This window comes from Petaurus breviceps, unplaced genomic scaffold, assembly GCF_028583685.1.
Source record: "Petaurus breviceps papuanus isolate PSGF00001 unplaced genomic scaffold, PetGlider_PUasm1.0 688, whole genome shotgun sequence".
NCBI classification, from domain to species: Eukaryota; Metazoa; Chordata; class Mammalia; order Diprotodontia; family Petauridae; genus Petaurus; species Petaurus breviceps.
This window is the reverse complement of record NW_027186457.1, coordinates 10,209,185-10,230,814: the sequence shown is the minus strand read 5'-3', so window position 1 is coordinate 10,230,814 and position 21,630 is coordinate 10,209,185. Positions and strand designations below refer to the sequence as shown.

At 37.6% G+C, this 21,630-nt stretch overlaps 1 protein-coding gene across 2 annotated transcripts in view; it reads left to right on the top strand.

Annotated features, from left to right (window-relative positions):
• Nucleotides 1-21,630, top strand: part of SPHKAP (SPHK1 interactor, AKAP domain containing) — a 169,242-nt gene that overhangs the window by 41,390 nt on the left and 106,222 nt on the right. For both annotated transcript variants that reach the window (XM_069104607.1, XM_069104608.1), the window contains exon 2: nt 10,029-10,131. In XM_069104607.1, coding sequence (XP_068960708.1) covers nt 10,029-10,131 — 103 coding nt within the window. The remainder of the gene's footprint in view (nt 1-10,028; nt 10,132-21,630) is intronic.

The following is a 21,630-nucleotide window of genomic DNA, read 5'->3' as shown; positions in this document are numbered from 1 at the left end:
GATAGTCACTTGATTTTGGGTTCTTTGTTTGTAATGTGCTTATGCAGATATTTTCTGACATTAAACCATCTTTGCATTCCTGAGATTCTGTGTGAGATGCTATAGTGTTTTATATGACTATATTTAAAATTTTTGAATGGTTATTCATTAATGATATTAGTTTATCATTTTTCAGCACTTTATTCTTCCCTGGTTTAGATTTTAGAACCATATTTGTCTCATAAGAGGAATCTCTGCTTTCTGAATTTTTGAGAATAATTTGTATAGTATTAGTACTAACTGTTCGTTAAAAGTTTGATAAGGTCTTTAATAAAAAAAATAAAGAACAGCTAGTTTTAATTTGGTAGATTCAAGAGAAGGAATGAATGTAGGCATTTAGTAGCAATGTTCACTAGAAACCTTTTTAATAAGGAGCAAATACAACAAATCTTTAAAAATCTGATAATGCTACTTGACTTTTATAGTGTTGAATCTTGACATTTCTGAAGCAATATAAACAGGACCCATTTTCATTAGCATTATCCTGGGGAATTCTTGAAATTATCTTCTCTGATGCAACATGTAGTACCATATGGCACCACTGCAGGAAAATTATCACTGAACTTGGAGATCTGCTGGTACTTAATACTTTCGAGTGAACTAGGTCACAGTCAAATAAACTGTAATGAATACAAGTAATGGAAACACAGACAGCTTTAGAAACATTACAACTCTAGGCAGGTACATAACACAGTGGACAGAGCTCTGGGTCTACAGTCAAGAAGATCTATGTTCCAATCCTTCCTCAGACATTTACTATGACCTTGGGCAAGTTACTGGATCACTGTCTGCCTCAGTTTCCTCAACTATAAAATGGGAGCATTGAGAGCACCTACCCCCCACCCCCACCTCAAAGTAATTGTGAGGATAAAATGATATAACATTTGTAAGTACTTAATACTCTGGGACATACTAAGAACTTAGTAAATATCTGTTTCTTTCTTTGATTCAGGTGTGTCAAAAAAAAGATATATGGTATAGCAATCGTTTCCAGGATGTTAAATGTATGTGTCCTTTGCTTTCATTCTTCCTAGTCAGAGAGGCTATCCCTTTTGGAACACTCTCTTTATCTCTGTCATTTTGCCCAGATAGAAAAAGGTTTCACCCTACCTTTAATTGTATAGAAAGACAGTTTGACTGCTTTTGTGGTTTACCAGCAATCAATGTAATTTTACCATAACAGGAAATTGTTCTTCTGAGTGTCTTTGATGAATGTCTTCTGTGTTTATTGTTTATATAACAGCTTTGTTTTTCAGAGCACCCAAGGACTGAAAAACATTGCTAGACAAAAAAAAATCACAGGGCAAATTGCTTATATCAGAAAAACTTTGATGACTTGTACCTTTATACAAATAAGTCTCCAAACATAGCTTAACCAGAACTATAAACATTTTAAATACACATCAAGGTCATTAAGGATAAGCACTTCATTCTATCTATGTCTCTCCCCCAATGTCTACTACAGAATGAGCTAAATTCAAATTTAAGTGTAGAGGGAATGAAAATGATGAAGTAAACATAAACAAGCTCTTGGAGCCCTTCTGGTCCTATCCCCTCATTTCATAGATTGGAAAAAGAAGATCTGGAGGGGGAGATGATCTAGAGTATCAGATTTGGAATCAGAGGATCTCATTTGAATCTGGGCTCTACCAATTGCTTTCTTTGTGACCTTGGGTAAGTCATACAACTTCCCTTGGTCTCAATATTGTCACCTGTAAAATGAAGGAACTGTGCTGTGTATATTCTAAGGTCCCTTCCAGCTCAAAATCTACAATATTCCGCTCCTGAGTTAGGTTTCAGTATCCACTGTTCGACCCTTCAGGGTACTGTGGAATAAGGCATTCATCACTGGTCTCTTTGGCTTTTTAATTGTTCTGCCTTGGATAAAGCAATCTCCTCTTTTAGTCTGCTTGACCTGAGGCAGGTAGTTAGAGGTGTTCCTTTTGTCGGGGCTGTTGGCTCTCAAGGTCAGGTTTTATGCCTAATGCTTCTTTGTATCACTAGTACCTGGTATAATGCTTTGCCTATGGTACTGTCCATTCAATGCTAGATAATGAGGATGAGGATGAAGGTGATGTTGATGATGATGATGATGATGATGGACTGTGAGGACCTACCAGATGCTGGCTATGTACTGCCTGATTTGCTGAAAGAAACTTTTTGATCTTTTGGTTATACCCATCAAAATAATTCTCCTAATGTTATTTTACCATTCCCATAGGGCTTTGTGCAGTCATTTTTCAGTTATATACAACTCTTCAGAACCCCATTTGTAGGGTTCTTTGCAAAGATAGATACTGGAGTGGTTTACCATTTCCTTCTCCAGCTCATTTTACAGATGAGGAAACTGAGGCAAATAGGATTAAGTGACTTGCCCAGGGTCACACAACTAGTAAGTGTCTGAGGCCAGATTTGAACTCAGGAAGATTAATCTTCCCTAGTCCATGCCTGGCACTTTATCCACTGTGCCACATAGTTGCCTATACTCATAAGGCTTATGGGAAGAATCTTAGGCTAGATCTCAGAAAAATCTTCCTAACCATTAGAACTGTATAAATGAGCTGCCTTTGAAGGTAAGAGATGTTCTCCTACCATCACCCCCTCCCATTCTGTTCTCAAAGTTCTTCAGACAGAAGCTGGATGACCACCAGGGGTTATGTTGTAGATATTGCCATTCATGTACAGAATGGACTAAAAGGCTCATGAAGTCTCTTCCAAATCTGAAATTTGGTTATTTTGCAAATACCTATTCAAAGGTATTTGGGGGAATCCCTTGCAATTCACACAATGCACTTAAAACTTAGATTTTTTTTAATACAAGAGGATCTGCTAATATACTGCTTCAGAGATCACAGTTGCTAAAGTCCTGGCCAGTGTCACTATTAAGTGAGGGGGCTCTGTCCATGGTGTTCACTTCACCCCAGCTCAACTCATTCCCCAGGGCTCGCCCTCCCCACCAGGTTCCCCTATGCTCCAGTCCTCACACACCAGCCAGTGATTTTCCCCCAGTTCCTAAGATTCTTGTACCCTTAGAAAAGGGAATTTCTTACTTTTTGCATCATTTACATGGATGATACTGAATCTATTTATTCAAATTGAATGAATCACTGATGACTCCAATAGAGTGTTAATTCAGGTTCATATTTGTATGTAATATCAGAATATCTCCCTCCACTAATATCCTCCTCTGATGTCTCAACATGGTGTAGAGGCTTCTCTTGGTTCTCAAATGCCTAAAAAGGTACAAACTTGATAATTCATATCAAGCTGGAAAGGCTTTAAGAATTGGCAAGGAAGGGGCAGCTATGTGACACAGTGAATAGCGCACTGGCCCTGGAGTCAGGAGGACCTGAGTTCAGATCTGGACTCAGACACATGACACAATTACTAGCCATGTGACTTTGGATAAGTCACTTAATCCTAATCGCCCTCCAAAAAGCATAAAAAAAAGAATTGACAAAGAAGCCTGTGACTGTTGTCCCAAATCAGCTTAATCAAAAGCAAAAAGTCTCATTACCAAAAGTTTGCCCACCAGATGATGAATTTTTTCAGTCACAGAAATTCACAATAAGTTCTATCAAGGGGTAGGAGAGTTTTCATCACTATCAGAGAAGGTATACCCTGGTTGGCAAACCTCAAAAGCCAGTTTAGTCCAATGTCTTCATTTTACAGATGAGGAAACTGCGACCCAGAGAGAAAGGTTGAATGACTTTCCTAAGATCACACAAGTAGTGAATATAAAAGTCTTATACTAAAATAGGGCAGGGTTGCCTCTCTCTCCTAATCCACTTGAAGGTTAACTTTTCAAAACCCACTTCAAAATTTGCTTTGTTGCCTTCATTTTTGTCCTTTCTACTCTTGTTCTATCTTGTCATATAAAACTGCACTTTTATGGTATTTTAACACCTTATCCTTCTAAGGGGATTTGCTTAATAAATGTTAATACTCATCACAATTTTCTCAGTTAAAGAACTTGCCAATTTACTCTTTAGCATTGACTTAGGGGGGTATACTTCAATTCTGTGGCAAGCTTCCCCCTACCAAAATAAAGAGATTTTAATAAATGTGTTAGTTTCTTTCTCTGCCACCTTTGTCACATCACATTGCTGCATCTCTGGAAACTAAGAACTTTTATCTTCATAAATACTTTAGAATTTCATTTTCATCTCGAAGGCACAGAAACAGATTGGCATATATAAAACACATAAGTATGTAGATAAAATCAATAACAAATAGATAAAATAGCCTTCTACATACATGCTCATGCATGATGCTCATCCAGAGAGACATATCTTCTTCACATATGATTTTGGAAATCAGGCACTATTGAAATCTAGTTCCAATCTGTTTCTGGTGACTTCAAATGGCATCTGTTTTTGAGCCTGGATTTAGAATTGAGCCTGTTCTTTTTGTTATTGTATAGGCTTCCTCCTAGCATGGAAGGTGGGGGGCACAGAGGGAAGCAAGTGAATAGCAGCATGCCCAGGTATGACCAGGAATGGTATATTTAGGTGTTCTGTTCCTATGCTTTGTGAGGCCACTGGGAGCCGGATACCTCCAACTAAGCTCTCCACCCGGTCATTTCTCCAGTCCAGATTGTTCCCTCTATTTGATACTTTGGCTCAGTAAAAGATAAAGGGGAAACAACACAATCGACATATGTCCTGGGATTTCATGTGATGAAAGGGATCCACCAGCCCCCCCTGGGGTTCCATAAGGACTCATTAGTGATAGAACACAATGGTTATTTTAGCATATGGCCAATTACCCTGCCCCTTCTACACACAACATGACCCTCTCTCCTGCAGAGACTAATTCCTCCTTCTCTTGGCTTGGAGCCCAAATTATTTCAAACTGAAATAATCTTTAATTTTGGTCAGTTTCAAACAAACTCACATCTTCTAGCATGTCATGATGGATATCCTTTCTATTTCTGTACCGAATTTGGAGGCTCTCTCACACTAAACTGCATCAGTAGGAATCATGGAATCATAGCTTTAGAGTCAGAAGGAACCTTCAAGATTTGCACACATAGAGTTCTTTTTCCCCTTCGGTTTTTCCACATCTGTAGAAATACATTGTTTTGGGCTTTTTTGTCTTTCTGGAGGGGGAAGGCAGGGTCATTGGGGCTAAGTGGCTTGCCCAAGGTCACACAGCTAATAAGTGTTAAGTGTCTGAGGCCATATTTGAACTCAGGTCCTCCTGACTCCAGGGCTGGTGCTCTATTCACTGCACCACCTAACCACCCTGGAAATACATTGTTGTGTTGTACATTCTATCTTTGTTGTTGTTCAGTTGTTTTAGTCATGCCTGACTCTTCATGGCCCCATTGCAGGTTTTCTTGGCAAAGATGCTGAAGTGGTTTGTCACTTCCTTCTCTACTCCATTTTACAGATGAGGAAACTGAGGCAAAAGATGAATCTTCCTGACTCCAGGGTTGGCACTCTATCTACTGTACCACCTAGCTGCCCTTCCCTTCTATCTTAAATAAGCTAAATTCAGAAGATCTAACATATTACAGAACCTAAGTGGGAGTTCTGGGTTAAGTTAAGAGGACCTGGTTTAAAATTCTGGGTATACCTGCTACCTGTATGACTTTGGACCATTTCTATTGCTTGGATCTTGGCTTTCTCATCTGTAAAGTTGAGGACATTCTACCAGCTGACTTATGAGGTTCCTTCTATCTCTCAATCTGTGTTCCTACAAGCAATCATTATACTCCCCTTTTTTTACTGAAGAAGCAAAGGTTCAGAGAGGAAGTGACTTACCTCAGGTAACACAGCTCATAAGAAGGAGATCCTGGAATGCTGTTTGGATTCAAGAAGAAATCAGAATGGTAGCTTGGCTTAACGGGTTCTATCCCTCCATTAGCAATGGGCTTTGGAGGGGTGGAAATAGGACAACTCTGAGGGCACCACCCCTTTACATATGGCTCATGTCAAATGTTATATTACTTTATAGCGAGCATGTTGCTATCACTGAAAAAGAAATCAAAAATGGGTTGGGTCAACAAAAGAATAGAGTAGCTTCATATATGCCTTATTCTATTCCATGGCTGGTCATATAAACCCTCTCCAGTGTCACCAAATAATATTGCTGCATCTTTAAAGTTCCTAAATGAGGTTGGTGATATGACTTGAATTAATCTACCCTCAGTCTGCATCAAGTCAACAAGCATTCATTAGGCACCTACACTATGCCAGGTACTGTGGTAAACATATATCAGCTAGTGTTCAGATTTAATTTTTAAAATTTATTTTTACTAAATTATCCAAAGCAAGATTTTTGTCTGCATTGCCTAATACCCTCCAATTGGCATTTGTTGTATATTGTACCCAATTTTTGTTTTGTTTTGATCTGAAACTTTAATTTAATTGATATAGGGAGCCCCCAAGTTAAGAAACCCCCTCTATCAATGTAGGTCAATACCTTCTCTGCAAATTATAGTATTAGACTTTCCTAGAGTACTGAGAAGTTAAAATGTTAAAAGTTAAATCCAGGATCACTCAGCCCATATGCTTCAGAGACAGGTTTTGAATCCCAATCTTTCTGGCTTCGAAGACAGTTCTCTATTCACTCTGTCATACTGCCTCCAGATATGTACATGTATATTCATATAAAATATGTATTTTTCAAATATATATGTATATACACACATATAATGCACATATCTATATGTATAATTATGTACATACTTATATATGTATAACAATAATCCAAAAATGCCAATGGACACTATTCATAGGTTTTCATTGGTTTAACTGCATATTAATAGAAAAAGTTCATGTTCATTTCACTAATTATTTTACTCATGATCTGCTGAGGTGAAACAAACTTATAAACATGTAACTTAAAAATTTGGGCATGAAAATTCTATTGTTGAAATAAATCAACTAGAAATGCATGATTCTTATGAAATAATTTTTTGTTGATGGTTTTTAAGGAAAACTTGTGACATTAGGTTAAGAATTAGATGGAAAGGGGGGGGGGGGCTAAGTGGTTCAGTAAATAGAGCACTGGCCCTGGATTCAGGAGGAGTTGAGTTCAAATCCAGCCTCAGACACTTACACACACACACACACACACACAACCTAGCCGTATGAGCTTGGGCAAGTCACTATTAACCTTCTCCCCTAACCCCCCCCCCCAAAAAAAAGCAAAAAAACAAGCAATGGAAAAAAATTTGATGGAAAGTTACATTGAGTATTTGAATATCAGTAGATACATTTTCATATATCTTGTACAGGATAAAAAAAATGGCTGGGATCCAAGTAGAATTAAAGGTCTAATATAGTGTTTTAAATTATAAATCACCATATTTTCAAAACTGTGAGCTTTGCTATCATTTAAACTGTCCTTTTTAAATTAAATTCTTTTTTTTCAAATAACAAGCATGTATATTATCTCCCTCCCATCACAACTCCACCAAAAAAAAAAAAAAGAAGGCAAGCCTTTGTAACAAATATGCTAGTCAGGTAAAAACAAATTCTTATATTGGCCATGTAAAAAAAAGTGTGTTTCATTCTGTATATGTAGTCCATCATCTCTTTGTCAAGAAATGGGTAGCATTCTTTATCATTTCTTCCTTGGTATCATGATTGATCATTATATTAATCAGAGTAAGTCCCTCAACATTGTTCATTTTTATAGTTGTTGTTTTATTTAAATTGTTACTTTACATCAGTTCATACATGACTCTCAGGTTTTTCTGAAATCATCCTTTTCATCATATTTTTTTAAGCAATTGGGGTTAAGTAACTTGCTCAAGATTACACGGCCAGTTATTTCTGGGTGTGGTGCTAAATATCTGAGCCCGGATTTGATCCCTAGCTTATCCCAACCCTGGGGCCGGTGCTCTTACTTGCTGAGCCACCTGGCTGCCCCTAAGCTATTGGGGTTAAGTAACTTGCTCAAGGTTACACGGCCAGGTGTTTCTGGGAGGGTGCTATGTATCTGAGCCTAGATTCGATCCCAGGTCATCCCGACACTGGGGCCGGTGCTCTTACTCGCTGTGCTACCTGGCCACCCCTTCATCATTTCTTATAGAACATATGAGCCATTCTATTAAGATACCATCATTTGTTTAGTCATTTCCCAATTTTTTGGCATCACCTTAGTTTCTAGTTTTTTCTACCACAAAAGAGCTTAAACACAGACACATACATGTATTTGTATACACTATATGTATATATGTATGTATATGTGTGTATATGTATATATACTTTTACATTAAATAACTTTTCCTCTTTCTAAGATATCTTTTGGGTTTAGGCTTAGTAATGCATGGTATTGCTGGATAAAGGTAAGTAGTGTTTCATAACTTTGGGGGCCAGGTGATAAATTACTTTCTATAATAACTGTACAAAAAAATTGTTGAGAAAATTGGAAAACTGTCCAGCAGAAATTAGGTTTAGGCCAACACCTCACATCACAAACCAAGCTGAGCTCCAAATTATTGCATGACCTAGACATAACAGGTCACATCATAAATGAATTAGAAGACCAAGAAAGTAACTTGCATATCTATGAATAGAGGAAGAGTTCATGATCAAACAAGGAATAAAAGGGATCACAAAAGATAAAATCTATAATTTTGATTACATAAGAAGCTTTTGCATAAACAAAACCAATGTAGCTAAGATTATAAGGGAAATAGGTAACTAAGGAAAAAACATTTGCAGCAAATTTCTCTGATGAAGGTATCATTTCCAATATGTATAAAGAATTGATTCATATTTATAAGTTTATGAACCATTCCTCAATTGACAGTTAAAGGTGTGAACAGGAAATTCTCAAGAAAAGAAAGCAAAGGTATCTACTACACAATTTTTAATGCGCCATATCACTAATAATTAGAGAAATGCATATAAAGTAACTCTGACTTTATACCTCAGATTTACAAGATTGGCAAAGTTGATAAAAAATAGGGGGAAATAATAAGTGTTGGAGGAGCTGTACAAAAACAGTTACCAAAAAAAAACCTTTTTAAGATATTAAATTTAATTACATTTTAATTCAACTACCATTTTCTAAAATACTTTTTAATTTAAAAATATTATTTACAAATAAGGTCTATCAGATTACATAGTGGCTAGTTTTGAAAATCAGAACTCTAGAACTAAAGAATCTTAGATAAGAAGGAACCTCAGGTGTCTTCTAATCCAACTTATGTAGGAAATTGTCTTCTCTCTGCAACATAACTCATACCCCTACACTGTTGTGAGAAAGGAAAATGTAGATGTCTTTCTTGTCACATTTTGAGGCAGGACACAATAAAGAATTCAATCACTGACTTTTTGGACATATCGTGCCATCTTTCTGGATTTCAGTTTCCTATTCTGAAAAATGAAGGGATTTAATTAGTTAATCTGGAAGTTCTGGTATTCTATGAGTCTAGAACAAGAGTTCTTAACCTGAAGCCCATAAACTTGTGTTTTAGTATTGTGATGACAATACTTTGATATCATTGGTTTTCTTTGTAATCTTGTGTATGTTAGTTTTGCATTTAAAAATATTATTCCAAGAAAGGGTCCATGGGTTTCAATAGAATGGCCAGGATGGGGAAGGAAAAAGTTAGTGCTATAAAAGAAGGTTAAGAATCCTTGTACAACTAAACTGTTAACTTAATAAAGATGGCCATGATACCCACTAGGGTATTATTCAAGGCAAGCAGATGTGATTCTGTCCATCTAAGCATTATCAGCTGCAGGCATCAGCACTGCAATTTCTTATACACAATAGGACAGTTCATGATGAGTCTACATATTAAGAAAGCTTAGTCAAACAAGGAAATGCTCATGCAAGCAATGAATTTTTAGGGTTTGATGCAATCTAGAAAAGAGGACCATTTCTAACAAATTGTATGATGGTTTGTTTTGTGGGTTGGTTGGTTAGTTGGCTGGTTACTTTTCTACCATTCCTGTGAATGTTTGTAACTTACTAGGACATGTTCTCTTTTTCTGTGTTTTGGGGACACACATCTTCATCAGCAACTTTGAATCCTCACTGATGTATGAAGTTTCTGAGCAACAGTGCAGCGGCACCGAAAGTTCAGGAAGCAGTTTGGGAAGTTCAGTCACAGCCTGTAAGAAGGTAACCTCTCTTTACCTTTTACTTTCATCTCAAAGGAAGGGCTTGGCAACCAACCTGTTTTATCTTCTATGATTTTATTTAACCTGAGGTAGGGGGAAGAAAGGAAGCAGACAATGATAATCACCTAGAAATTTGATCATTCTACAGAGAATTTCTGAAATGTGAATCTTCTGGTTACAGTAGTTTAGATTTTTCTTTTTTAATATTCAATGCATGGAGCCACTAACTCATTCACAGTCTATTCAAGAACTAAGATAATCTTTCAATATTTTCTTTGACTTTGACTAAGACTATATAGAAAATGACACCTGGGGGCAGCCAGGTGGCTCAGCGAGTAAGAGCACCGGCTCCAGTTTCGGGATGACCTGGATCAAATCCGGGCTCAGATACTTAGCACCACACCCAGAAATAACTGGCTGTGTAACCTTGAGCAAGTTACTTAACCCCAATTGCTTTAAAAAGAAAAAAGAAAATGACACATGAATTATGATCTTACTACATTTGACCCGTTTCCTCTCTAGTCACTTTTACCTGTTGTTGTTGTTGAGTTCTTTCAGTCATATCTGACTTTCGTGACCCCATTTTGAGGTTTTCTTAGCAAAGATCCTGCAATGGTTTGCCAACTTATTTTACAGATGAGAAACTAAGGCAAACGGGGTTAAGTGACTTGCCTAGGGTCATACTAGTTAATGTGAGAAGCCACATTTGAACTCATGAAGTGGAATCTTACTGATTCCAAGCCCAGTGCATTGAGAGATTTGTTGAACTGAAGTGATACTTTAAGTGACTATTATATACAATGTACTATATTGTTTCCCTAACTCAAGGTCCCAAGTCATAGCCCAGACTGGGGTCTTCCTTCCTGGGGTTTTACAATAATTACAAACATAAAAGCATGCGACATATAACAATGTCAACATTCTAAAATATTTTTAATCTCCTGTTATGCATGAGTAGGGTAATTTCACCACATTTACCATTACCACAACTCCTCTGTTTCTCCTTATACAAGGCAGGGTTGCATAGTAGATAGGATACTGGTCTTACTTCAAGTCAGAGAAATTTTGGTACAAATCTTACATTTGATAACTTACTTATGAACAAGTCACTTAAACTCTCTTTGAACCTCAGTTTTCCCATCTGTAAAATAGTCATCATAACATCTGTACAACCTATAACATAAAGTTGTCATGAGACTCAGATGAAATAATATATATAAGCATTGTGCAAACTCTAAATTGATGTTAAAAGATGTCAGTTATTATATATGTAACTAAAATTTATTAAATATTCATAACACTTCTCTAGGGGCTTTGAGATTACAATCAAGTAGAAAAGATCAGACAACCACGACTAAAAAGTGATGTGATAATACATGAAAAGTTAAATAACACTAAGAGGACAACTATGTAAGAGATGTCATAGGACATTATCAGATTAAATACCAAATAACAGTGCAGACAAGAAATACTATTAGCTTTGAGATGGGAGAGGTCACAGGACCAAAGAATATCAGAGTTGGCAGGAATCTGAGAGATTATCTCATCCAATCTGGTCATTTCAACGCCTCAGGAAACCAACACTATGTCTATGGAGCAGTGGTCAGAGGAGGCTCCATGGAAAAGCTAAGCTCTTGTAGTTGTGTTTTGAAAGATTAATGAAAATTCAGTCAAAAAAGGCAAAGGTTGGTAAATATGGCAAGAGTTTATGCAAATGATGTGGGTGGGGTTAATATGTATGGCTGGTAGGTCTATTTTTGTTTGTTTTACAAGATTACAAAACTAGTAAATGATGGGAAGTCTGTGAATTATATTTGCCTAGATTTTTAGCAAAGTTCTTGATAAAAAGCATCTTGTAATATTCATGTAGAGAAGATGTAAGAATAAGAATTAACTGCTAATACAATCAGATGGGTTCAGATCCAGCTGGATGTCCAGACTGAAGAGCAGTTAAGGGTTCAAGGTCGTGTGGCAAGAGGATTCCACTAGAGGATCCCACTGGAGGGGTGAATACAGATGACACAAAGCTGACAGAATGGATCAAGGTCAGGGATCTAAAAGGATCTTTACAGGCTTTAGCATTGGACTGAATCTAACAAGACAAAATTCAATAGGAATAAATGTGTTGTACTTAGGTACAAAAAATTAACTCCCCAGTTATAACATAGGATTAGACAGAAATTATTCTGAAAAAAATCTTGGGTTAGTGAACCACAAGTCCAATATGAGTCAATAGTATGAGATGGCAGCCAAAATACAAATGGGATGTTGGGCATCATTGAGACATAGTTCACAGATAGGTGATTTTCAACTGAAAAGGAAATTGAAACGTTAATTTCATAATAGCATGGAATTAGATGATTCTTTCACAGTTACAAAATTTTGAAAGTAAATTAAATTATATTCCTTGATAACTTCATAAAAGTTAAAAATTAAGAGTTTAAATAGATTAACTATTAAAAGATGAATATGAAATTGATTGAGGTTATGTCAATGTTGTAAAAAAAATATAGTAAGAATATGTATTCCAGGGTCTTTTGTGCTTTTAAAGTTCTACAGAAAGAAATTAATTTGTAGGGGTGGCTAGTTGGCACAGTGAGTAGAGCACTGGCCATGGAGTCAGGAGGACCTCAGTTCAAATCTTGCCTCAAATACTTGACATACTTACTAGTTGTGTGACTTTGGGCAAGTCACTTAACCCCAATTGCCCTCCAAAAAACAAAAAAAAAAAATTTCTACTGAAGGAATTTTAGGCAGCAACGTATTGAAAAAATGGGAGAGAAATGGTGAGTGCAGTGGGGCTGATGCCCTCCAAATAGCAGCAGAAACATTTTGCTTGATATTTCAACTACAATTTTTACATTCCTTGTCACTCTTGTTAGATCAAACAGTCAAGTTTTCTAATTAAATTATAAATGTTATGTGATGTGTGTTTGTGTGTGTGTGTGTGTGCGCACACGCGCTGGAATCACAAGGCACTGGAACTTATTCTCATGGTGAAAGAAACATTAAGAAGAAGCTATTTAGGTTTTCCCTGTTTTAGATTCAACAATTCAATTGAATAAAAATATATTAAGTGCCTACAATGTGTTAGGTGCAGGGTTTACCCAGATAAATGTGAAGTGGGTCCTCCTCATAAAGAGGATATGATCCAGGATAGAATGACATAAATACAAATGAGAATTAGAGGCAAGGTGGTAGGATAAAGCAAAAAAGGGATAGATCATATTCACCTGTGGAAGCTCAGGGCAGTTGCATCTGATTTGAGTCTTGAAAGAAGGGTAGGACTTCAACAGAAGGAAATTGGAATTTGGAATGAGATGGAATAGTCTAAAGCCATCCATACACAGAGTTGTGAGCAAAGTTACATAGACAGGAGGAAATAATACAAGAATGAGTGATCAAAGAAAGTCTAAGCTCATTGTAATCTATGGTATGTGAAAAATATGGGCTGGGCTTTTTATGAGATTTGTTTATGCAAGATCAAGAAGTCATACTTTATTCTAAAGGGTTTTTTTTTAACAAAAAATCTTCCTGATCATAAGAGTACATTTAGAAGATTATTCAGGAAGTATAATCAATGGGGCTGGATATAGACAATAGAAAAGAAAACCAGTTAGGTGATCAGTTGAGTATTATAGAAGAGAAGTGATTGAACGATGAATTATAATGGAATGAAGAAAAAGGTCTTGGTGGAACAGATATTGTAGAAATAAAAACAAAAGGAATTAGTATCTGATTTGATGCGTCAAGTGGGAAAAAGGGAAGAGTCAAAGATGATTGTGAATCACTGAATCCAAGACCTTTGGAGAAGGTTGGAGAGGAAAGAGACCTGAGAGGTTATTTAGTCCAAAGCATGCATCAACCATGGGGGTTGAATTATGTAGGGGGCAGGAGAGTCAACAAACTAGAATATACCTGATAATTGATCATCCAGTTTTTACTTAAAAGTCTTCAAGGAGGTATAAACCACTATCCTTTAAGGCATTCCATTACATTCTTGGCTATCCCTTTTGGGGGGAACATTTCTCCTTACAGCAAAGCTAAATGTGGCTCTTTGAACCTTCCACCCAAGCTCCTTGTGCTGACCTCTGTGATCAAGTAAAGTAAGCTTAATACCTTTTCCCAATGCTTCAAGTTTATGAAGTCTATAAGCCTAAGTCATTGAGGATGGATGTTGCTTTAACAGAAATAGAACAAAAAAGTAGGGAGGCATTTTAGAAGAGAAGATGAGTTTAATGTTGAACATGTTGGATTTGGAATTATGGGACTAGATCTTAAGAAGAAGTTAGAGCTGGAGCTCTAGATATGGTCATCCAATATAACCTGAAAACTTGTACTATGTTTCTTATTCTTGGCACCAAAGCAAACTCCCATTTAAGAAAGTAAAAGAAATACTTTAAAGTACTGACCAAGTAATCGCTTACATTTCTATAGCACTTCAAGATTTTAAAGCATAAAAACACTTTCCTCACAACAACCATATGGGGTAAATATTATTATCCCATTTTATATACGGGGAAACTGAAGATCAGAGAAGGGAGGTGTCTCGGCCACAGTAATATAGTTAAGAAGTGTCAGAGGCACATCTTCACTACAGTCCAGAGCCCTTCCCACACTACTCTCTGCAGTCATTCTAAATGTTGTTTGTCCATCATTTTCAAAAAGGACCATGAGATCAAGAAGGTCATGTCATGACTTGCAAGTGAATTGGATTTAAGTGAGGCAGGGCAGTGCAAAGTGACAGTCTCACTCTCTCCTCCAGAGTCGTCTGGGTGCAGTGGCAAGATATAGATCAGGACCACTGGAGATGGCTCCTGATGCAGAGGAAGATCTTGGTCTTTTTAAGTTAAGGTCTTCCCCAGGTCTCAGTTTGTCTGAGGCAATGCCCATTCAATGATTAAGGCTCGCTAAAAATGAGGTAAAGAATGGCCTCTTGGGGCAGCTAGGTGGTGCAGTGAATGGAGCATTGGCCCTGGAGTCAGGACGACCTGAGTTCAGGTCTGGCCTCAGACACTTAACATAAAGACTAGCTGTGTGACCTTGGGCAAGTCACTTAACCCCAAGTGCCCTCCAAAAAAAAGCCAAAAAGAAAAAAAGTATGGCCTCTTTTAACTAATCACAAAAAAAAATCAATCTGGGAGAAGACCCTCAGGGTTTCTGGCCAAAACAGAAACAATTGCTGTTTACACTCACTCTGAGCCATCAGAACACAAACAAGATCCAGTGAGGCTTGGTCTGAGACCCATTGTTGGCCAATTGGTGAGAGCCAGAGTGATTTGGGTTTAAGGCGTGGTCCATAAAAAAAGAAATCTAACCTGTAAAACCTAAGATATCTTGCCAGATTTCAGCGATCAAATTTTATATTCCTTTAGGCAGTGCACCTCCAGGTAAGAAAGGGTAGGATTCATTATGTGGACAGAGGGTGAGGAGAGAGAGAAGGGAGGAAAAGGAGAAAGAAGAAGATAGAGGGAAGGGAGGAAGGGAGAAAGGAAGGAAGGGAGGAAGGGAGAAAGGAAGGAAGGGAGGAAGGAAGGAAGGGAGAAAGGAAGGAAGGGAGGAAGGAAGGACGGAAAGGAGGAAGGGAGGAAGGGAGGAAGGGAGGAAGGAAGGAAGGAAGGAAGGAAGGAAGGAAGGAAGGAAGGAAGGAAGGAAGGAAGGAAGGAAGGAAGGAAGGAAGGAAGGAAGGAAGGAAGGAAGGAAGATATGGAAATGGAGATGTGTGTGGTAAGGCATAAATAAGGTAGAATTTATTACCAGCAAGAACTTGTCCAAAAGTGGTTTAAAAGATGCCATCAGATAAAAGATATATACAGTCAAGTACTTTACATATATATATTTGTATCTATTGACTTTATGCTCATTATATATATATATATATATATATAATATTATATGTGCTTATCACCTTCATTAGCATGCAAACTCATTGCAAGTAGGAATTGTTTCCTTCTTTGTTCTTTCATGACCAGTGCCTAACACAGTACCTGGCACATAGTGGGCTGTTAATGAATATTTCTTGATTGATTAGTTGCCTACATAAAGAAGTGAGACAATAATGAGTGAGAGTGAGAGATGGTCAGGCAGTCAGTATGATACCCTTGCATCCATTCTATGACAAGAGATCTAGATGAAGATGCCTCTCACATTGGTTGTGCTCCCTCTGTAGAAGATTTATGGGAGGAAGCAGACAATTTCTGCACAGGATGATAAGAGGTAGATGAGTTGATGTCCAGACCATCCAAGGGAGTACTTATGTTGATAAGTTCGAATACCCTCTATGGCTTTACTCTGCAAGTAGCCATCTAGCATTGAAGACCCTCAGGGATGCGAAGCCACTATCTCCTGAAGTATCCATCCTATTTTTGAGTATTCTTTAAGATTTTCTTAATATAAAAATATAAATTTGCCTTTTTGCAACTTCCACTCCCTTGCTCCTTATTCAACCCCCTAGAGACAAGTAAAACCAGTTTAATCACTCTTCTAAGCAACACTTGGAGACAGTTATTATGCCCCCCCCCACAACCCACAACCCACATTGTCCTTTAGCTAGCCTTCTTCTCTTTCCCTTTCCCTTTCTCTTCTTCCTCCTTCTTGACATGCTTTTCTGTAATCACTGAATGCCTACAACTTCCACCATGTTACCATTTTGCCTTTTGTGGTTAAGGTCCTTATCTTCTTGGGTTATTTTGCATCATTATTTCTTTCTAAATAGAAAATGTGCATTGGCAAGGATGCTGCCATGTATCCATATCCAATAGGAAATAGGAATACTGAAGGTCACCAAGTTGTTGTCCTTCTGTGAGTCGATGAGGTATAAATTAAAAGAATAATAGATCATAAGTATTCCTTAAGACATTACTCTGCCTGAAGTCGGGAAGATTCATTTTCCTAAGTTTAAATTTGTCCTCAGATACTTTACTAGCTGTGTGACTCTGGGCAAGTCACTTAACCCTGTTTGCCTCAGTTCCTCAACTAAATAATGCTGGAGAAGGAAATGGTTAGCTACTCTAATATCTTTGCCAATAAAACCCCAAATAGGGCTACAAAGAATTGGTCACAGCTCAACAACAACAAATGCCAAGGAGTTCATGAATATGTAGCCTAACAGGAACAACAGACGTAAAGAAGCTCTTAAATCAGGATCATATATTCATTAGGGCATTCGAGGATCTCCCGTTCCCATCATAGAAGTCCTCTGTACCCCTGGGTGCCAATTCCATACAATATTGGTGAGGTGATACAAGGCAACATTCAAGGATTCCATTGTGTATGCTGTTGAACAGATATTCTCACAGTGGTAGATAACACATTAAAGCCTAAAATTTCTGCCTGAGGCCACCTTCTTGTTTTGAATCAGTTGAAATGTGAAGAGGAATGTAAAGACTTAGCTAGTGTCCTAGAGAGTTTCTAGGGACCCCTTGTCAATGGCTGGCTGAGCTGTCAACAAGCATTAGGCCAGCTAGAGCCAGCCTAATAACCTTTTCATTTAGCAATACTCACAGCTCACATAAGCCTCATAGGCTGTGATGCCAACAAAATTAAAACTGATTCATAGCTCAGCCAGAGAATAATATTTTTGAAAAGAGAGAGAAGGAAGGAGTTTCTCCTCATACCAAACTGCAATTTGGAAATGTTGACATAGACTAAAGCTAGCATGTCATGGACCTGGTTTATCAAGAAAAGAAAGCAAGATTTTATAGATGGCAGTTTTGTTATTATGCCCTTCAAGACAGCATAGGAATTAAGTGATCGTGCCCATGGCAACATAGAAGGAAAAAGGTACATGGCTAGTATTTTTCATCTAATATAATTCAGTGAGCATTTTTAAGAGCCTAGTGTGTCCAAGGCACTGTGCTAGGCACTGGTGATATAGAGACAAAAACTGATGGTTTTTACCCCTTAGCAGTTTACACTCTGCTATAGGAATACACCATGTAAACAGTTGAATAAGAATATGATAATTTAGGGGAAAGGGAGAAAACACTAACACCTAAGGCAAGGGTAGGGAACCTGCAGTCCAAAGGCCACATGTGGCCTTCTAGGTTCTTTGTGTGTGGTTTTTTGACTGAGTTCAAGTTTTACAGAACAAATCCTTTTATTAAGGGGATTTGTTCTATGAAGTTTGGATTCAGTCAAAGGGCTGTACTTGAGGACCTAGAGGGCCACATGTGGCTTCAAGGCTGCAGGGTCCCCACCCCTGACCTAAGGGAACTAGGAGAGGTCCCAATGAGCTAACCCTCAAAGAAAGATGGGGATTTTATGGATCAAAGATGAAGAGGTGCATTCTAGGCAATGGGGGAAAACTAATCAAAGATATAGAAATTGGAGACATTGTCTCAAGTTAAGAGAACAGTAAGCAGGACTGGTCAGTTAGGACATTGAATGCATAAAGGTCAATAATATGGAATAGCCTTGGAAAAGCAGGTGGGTACCTACTTCATTACAATCCATCATTCATCAACATAGCCAGTGTGTCCTCTGAACCTGTCCTTCCACAGGTCACTTTCTTTTCCCTTGTGTTTCAACCCTGAATGTTTCACTCGTGACTTAAAGGAACAACACAGGAAAGATAGTGACTTGTGGAACATCTGCTGATGATAAAGTCCAAGGTCCTGGATTCAAATCCTGCCTTTGCCACTTGCTACTTGTGTCTATTGGAGACAGTAACAACTTTTTGTTCTCCATTTTCTCATCTGTAAAATGAGGGTATTAGACTAGATTATCTATAAGATCTTTTGTGACTTTAAATTTACTATCCTATGACTACAACATTTTTTTTTTCCACACCACCATAAAGGCCTGGAGTAATATCAGATTTCTATGGAATTTAACCATTGGTTCTATTGAACTATTTAACTATTGGTTCTACTGAAGGCTTCCTAAGTCAAGTGATCCATGTTGGTAGAGGGCATACCCCTCAAATATACAGTATATCATTAAAAATTGAATCATTGAAAAAAAATTAAGAGCAAATATCTGAATCTCCCTTGCTGCTGATTGTTCTTCAGAGATAAAAGATACCAGAGCAAAGGTTGGTAAGATGTTCCAGGATCAGACACTAGGCCATGATCTTGGATTCAACAGCACTGACTCTTATAGACATGGTAATCCTGTGATCCCAAATCTTCTCTTGTCAATTATGTAAGTTGTATGGCTTCCTAGGGGCTCTCTTTTTGGAATCCAAAACACAGAAGGTTACTTCTTTCTGTGTGTGTAGCTAAAAGACTTGGTTTGATTGTGTTTTTTAAATTAAAAGTGTGTCCTCTTGATCTCACAGAAACACTATCAGTAAGGGTTCACTGATAACTGTCAGTCCTCCAGGGTACCATATCAAAGATGGTTGATGCACAAGTCATCCCTAAACATTGTCATGACTCTGATGGACCATACATTGGTGCCCTCTGGGGTAGGGTCCTTTCTCCCCAACTCCAGATACTGAAAGCTTAGAAAAGTGGCACCAAATGACAGTCCAAGTTGTCAAAATCCATTGGTAAGCTGTCTTGAAAAGCTTTGTATAATACAGCCAGTCCATTGTCATCTTGTCAGATGCCCCAAATCTAAGGCTACAAGCTGCGAGTAATGATTCAGGAATAATTGGTGCATTGGAAAACTCTGTTTATATTATTCTGGGTAAAGTGCCAGGATATTCTGTTGTACCCAAAGATATCTAAAGTAGAGCAAACGTGAACACCCCTTTTCAACAGGTAGTTTGAAAAACTAGAAAACTCCTCTTACAAGTAAGAAAAGTTTTGTGCTGTGCCTTTTGGAGGTCCAAATCTATGATTTTATCACTGTAGAGAATTCCAGGACTTTCCCTTTATAGTTATTCAGGCAACTAGTATTCATTTAATATCTACTATGTACCAGGCACTCTGTTAAGTACTGAGGACGCAAGAAGAGGAGAAAGGTGGTGGAGGGGGGAGTCTCTACTCTTAAGGACCTAAAAGTGTTCTGCCACTGAGGGGTTAGGGGACTTGACCAGGACCACACAGAACAGAGGTAGTAAAGGCTTACTCCAAAAGGTCTCTATCCACTATATCAATCCACCAAAGGCAACATAAAAGGGGAGAGGTATTGTATTAGTATTTTAAAACAATTTTTTAAAAAAACATTTTGGTGCAAAGTACTCAGAAAACAAGGAACAATCTACAATGGATAGGGATATTCATATCATCTTTATTTCAGACAAAATGGCATTATTTATAATTCTGATTTCCATTTTTTATTTTTTAAAACAATCTTGTTTTTAAGAGGATGAAACCTTGCCTTGCTGAGAAAATCCAGCAAGACATTTAACTTACTATTTAAAGAAAAAAAACACACACAAAAAGAGATACATTTTATATGATCAAGGTCTATATTTCTATGTACACAGAGAACAAATCTCTGCTTACCAAATATATATATATATATATATATCCAATGTACAAATATAGATTACTTATGTAGATATACATATATATATATAATGCAAACACACATATATACATATATCTATATAGAGAGAGGTATACATATAGATGTCAGGCTGAATGACTGTGAATGATGCATCTTTGGACAAAGATATTTCTTAACTGTTCAAAACCATAATAATCCTGCCTCCCAGGTGCTTCCTTTCAAAGAGTGTCATGGTCTGGAAGTAGCTTTTACTTATGGTGCTGATGGAGAGCCTTGTTTTTTGGCTTGTTATATTTGTACACAGTTGAACAATATCTCACCTTGAAGGTGATAGTCTAAGGTGCCCATGGCAATGTTATTTACATATTCAAAATGAAGTAATTTCAATATGGGGAAGCATGGTAACAGAGTATCCTTGTTCTATTAAAACAGTGAAGGGAAAATCATTTGTCTGAAAGAGAGATGACCTGTAACTCCCTCTGCCAAAGTGGCCGACTTGGGTGCTGTGTTCAGATCTGACAAACAAGAAGTGTCTACTGAGGGGCGGCCAGGTAGCACAGCGAGTAAGAGCACCGGCTCCAGTGTTGAGAACACCTGGAGATCGAATCCCGGGCTCAGACACTTAGAACCCACCCAGAAACACCTGGCCGTGTAACCTTGAGCAAGTTACTTAACCCCAATTGCTTAGGGGCGGCCAGGTGGCTCAGCGAGTAAGAGCACCGGCTCCAGTGTCAGGATGACCTGGATCAAATCCGGGCTCAGATACTCAGCACCACACCCAGAAATAATAACTGGCCATGCAACCTTGAGCAAGTTACTTAACCCCAATTGCTTTAAAAAAAAAAAAGTGTCTACTGATCTTGTTCATACACATAATAAATAGTTTTTTTTCTACAGGTTGGAAAAATGCTGTACAACTTGAAGGTTGGTCAAAATCTGGGTTCATTCCTCTTAAAAGTACTGCTTTGTGATATAATGCACATGTGATGTCAGGAAAATCAAATACTATGTCAAACTTAATTGAGTAAGAAAAATTTTGAAAAACCAATCATTATAATCATGGTTTTATATATATATATATATATATATATATATATAT